Source organism: Loa loa, assembly GCF_000183805.2.
Source record: "Loa loa unplaced genomic scaffold supercont3.2474, whole genome shotgun sequence".
NCBI lineage: Eukaryota > Metazoa > Nematoda > Chromadorea > Rhabditida > Onchocercidae > Loa > Loa loa.
In genome coordinates, this window is record NW_018110653.1 from 644 (window position 1) to 1,328 (window position 685).

General features: G+C 30.7%; 1 protein-coding gene across 1 annotated transcript; it reads left to right on the plus strand.

Annotated features, from left to right (window-relative positions):
- Positions 1–479: 479 nt before the first annotated feature.
- On the plus strand, positions 480–653 carry LOAG_19167 (hypothetical protein; the record flags this gene model as incomplete). Its single annotated transcript, XM_020451821.1, has 1 exon — positions 480–653. A coding segment is annotated over one exon (173 nt), but the record flags the coding sequence as incomplete, so codon positions are not given.
- Between the last annotated feature and the right edge of the window lie 32 nt (positions 654–685).

Here is a 685-nt window from a genome sequence, read left to right on the forward strand (position 1 = left end):
TTCTGTTAAATTAGTTAATTAACTTACTAATTGATTTATAATTTTCGTTTCAACGTTTGATTATTCATTCTCGCTACTGTTGTTTCTTAGACGAGATAACTGCATGAAATATTCTGATGATATTAGATCATTGTTACCTTAAAAATATGCAAAAATACCCGCCGATCAGAATGTACAGGCAAAACCCCATTGTGCCTATAATTCATTAACAATTTTTGACTAATGATCTGACTGGCAATGGCAAGATTCATTCTAGTTACTGGTAAGTTCCTCATATTTCTATACGAACTTTGTGATTTTCTATATCAATTAAAATTAATGTTTTGAGAAGGATTGTTACAATTTTCAAAGGCGGAAATATCATTTTTCAATGTCAACAAGTCATAATTGCTGTAAATAACATAGAGGTCAATCATTACGTTTGTGGGATGAAAGAACAAGGTAAGACATACATTTATAATTAGCTGAACAAATTTTAGTTTCATGGCTTATTTGTGCATTATATCTTGGAATAGCTGTGGATCTTCCGAAACCGTTTGTTAGTACGTCATTAACGTGTTATACGTATCAAAAGAAAAATGGACGAACAATAAAACGTCTAATGGATGATTGTATGTTTGGCAATGCGTGTTGTTACAGTGCTGAATTCACTGGTAAGTATATTTAATTTTTATTGATTAAGGAT